Source organism: Rhagoletis zephyria, unplaced genomic scaffold (assembly GCF_001687245.7).
Source record: "Rhagoletis zephyria isolate East Lansing unplaced genomic scaffold, Rhagoletis_zephyria_1.1 Rzeph_scaffold_51824, whole genome shotgun sequence".
Classification (NCBI taxonomy): Eukaryota; Metazoa; Arthropoda; class Insecta; order Diptera; family Tephritidae; genus Rhagoletis; species Rhagoletis zephyria.
Genome location: NW_016208877.1, coordinates 1 through 1984, shown reverse-complemented (window position 1 = coordinate 1984; position 1984 = coordinate 1). Strand labels below are relative to the sequence as shown.

The window sequence follows — 1984 nt, the reverse complement described above, 5'->3', positions numbered from 1 at the left end:
TTTGATCGATTTTGGCTGTTTTTCTTTTGTTTATTTAATGTTTATTATTGTATAACTAACACAATATAAATCCACATTTCAAACTTTGAGCAAAAATTATAAAAAATCTGCAAAGTTTCAGCTAGATTTTCATGTTTTATTCAGATTTTTTAGAATTTTTATTTAGTATGCAGTTTGATAGCCCATTAAATTCAAGGGCAATAATGTGCAAACTTTAAATTGCTAAAGAGTCGCGTTGATTTTTAATGCTTTTTTTTTTAAACCGCAATCGATAAGTACGCCATTGATGTGTTATTTTCGAGTATTCGCCGAGTTCAGCGTTTACATCTTTATTTCGCGTTTATTGAAAAGAGCACGAAGAAGTTTGCAGTTTCGTTACAAATATTTGTGAGGTTATGGAGCGTACACCAAGAAGGAAAAGCCCTCGTTTCCAAGAGGAGCAGATCGTGGGAAAAAGCAATAGCACGGGGAGACCAGTGGTTGATACAGCGATGGATGCAGATGTAACCACCGACCATACGAGCCAGGCACAGCAAAGTATCCCGAGTACCAGTTCAGCCAGATCAATTAGTGCTGTAAGCAGTGAACCACCTTAGCCTGTCGTGGTGGAAGCTGACCCCGTAGATCAGCGTGAGGCACAAGATAACATTATTTCTATTCTTCAGAAGCAAATTTCGTCATTGGAATGTGAGCTGAAAAAGGTACAAGGTAAGGTTAGGGAAAGTGAGGCGCAAAATTGCCAACTTAAAGTGGCGCTTCATGAACACGCATCGTCGCTTCCCGTTATGTGCGAAACGGTCAGAGATCCTGTTACATGCTCCGTTGGTCGCTCAGTGCCAAGCACCGCTGCTCTGCCTGCCGCGCCAAACTTCNATGAGCTGAAATGTGAAAAAGGTACAAGGTAAGGTTAGGGAAAGTGAGGCGCAAAATTGCCAACTTAAAGTAGCGCTTCATGAACACGCATCGTCGCTTCCCGTTATGTGCGAAACGGTCAGAGATCCTGTTACATGCTCCGTTGGTCGCTCAGTGCCAAGCACCGCTGCTCTGCCTGCCGCGCTAAACTTCGACGCCGCTGCCGGCGCCTTTCAAGGCGCTATGAACAACTACGCTGCCGCGAGTAGAGCCGCTCTGCCTGCCGCGCCAAACTTCGACGCCGCTGCCGGCGCCACTCAAGGCGCTATGACCAACTACGCTGCCGCGAGTAGAGCCGCTCTGACTGCCGCGCCTAACTTCGACGCCGCCGCCGGCGCCGCTCAAGGCGCCATAACCAATTCCGTTGCCGCGCGGGGCGCAGCTCTGCCTGACGCGCCAAATTTTGGTGTCGCGACTGGCGCCGCTCAACCTGCTGTGAGCCAGCACACATCCTCAAGTAGCGTTGCTCTGTCTACCGTGCTTAACCTCGCCGCTCAGTCTGCTCCGTCCAGCTACGCTGCCGCGTATGGCGCCGCTCTGCCTGTGGCGCCTTATTTCACCGGCGCTGTCGCTCCTGCTGCCGACCGCCGACGTTTATACCTCCCTGCCGCGCACTGCGGGCACCTATACCACCAGCGCTAGTTCCTTCGGAGCCTCAGCATCTCCTTCAGCGATTGCCAGTGCTACGCGTGCTGGCCTTGCCAACGCGTTTATTAGACCTTCGTTATCAGTAAATGACCATTCCATCGCTCCAGTTTCAGCTACCCCAGGTATGCCCTTTGGGGTGATGCAACCTCGAAAACTCCAAGATTTGCCGGAGTTCAGTGGTCTAGCCGAAGACTGGCCACAATTCATAACCGCGTTCACTCAGTCAACGTCTGCATATGGATACACTGATCTTGAAAACAACCAGCGCTTGCAGAAGTGTTTGAAAGGCGAGGCTAGAGAAACTGTGAAGTCCCTAAAAATATATCCGAACCATGTCAGTGCTATTATTGAACATTTACGCTTTCGTTTCGGGCACCCTGAGCAGCTCATTCAAAGCCAGCTTGCTCTCCTGAAAGATATAGCG

At 49.5% G+C, this 1984-nt stretch overlaps 1 protein-coding gene across 1 annotated transcript; it reads left to right on the top strand.

Annotated features, from left to right (window-relative positions):
* Positions 1 to 978: 978 nt before the first annotated feature.
* On the top strand, positions 979 to 1347 carry LOC108355912 (antifreeze protein Maxi-like; the record flags this gene model as incomplete). The annotated part of the gene is made up of 1 exon (XM_017607044.1): positions 979 to 1347. A coding segment is annotated over exon 1 (369 nt), but the record flags the coding sequence as incomplete, so codon positions are not given.
* Between the last annotated feature and the right edge of the window lie 637 nt (positions 1348 to 1984).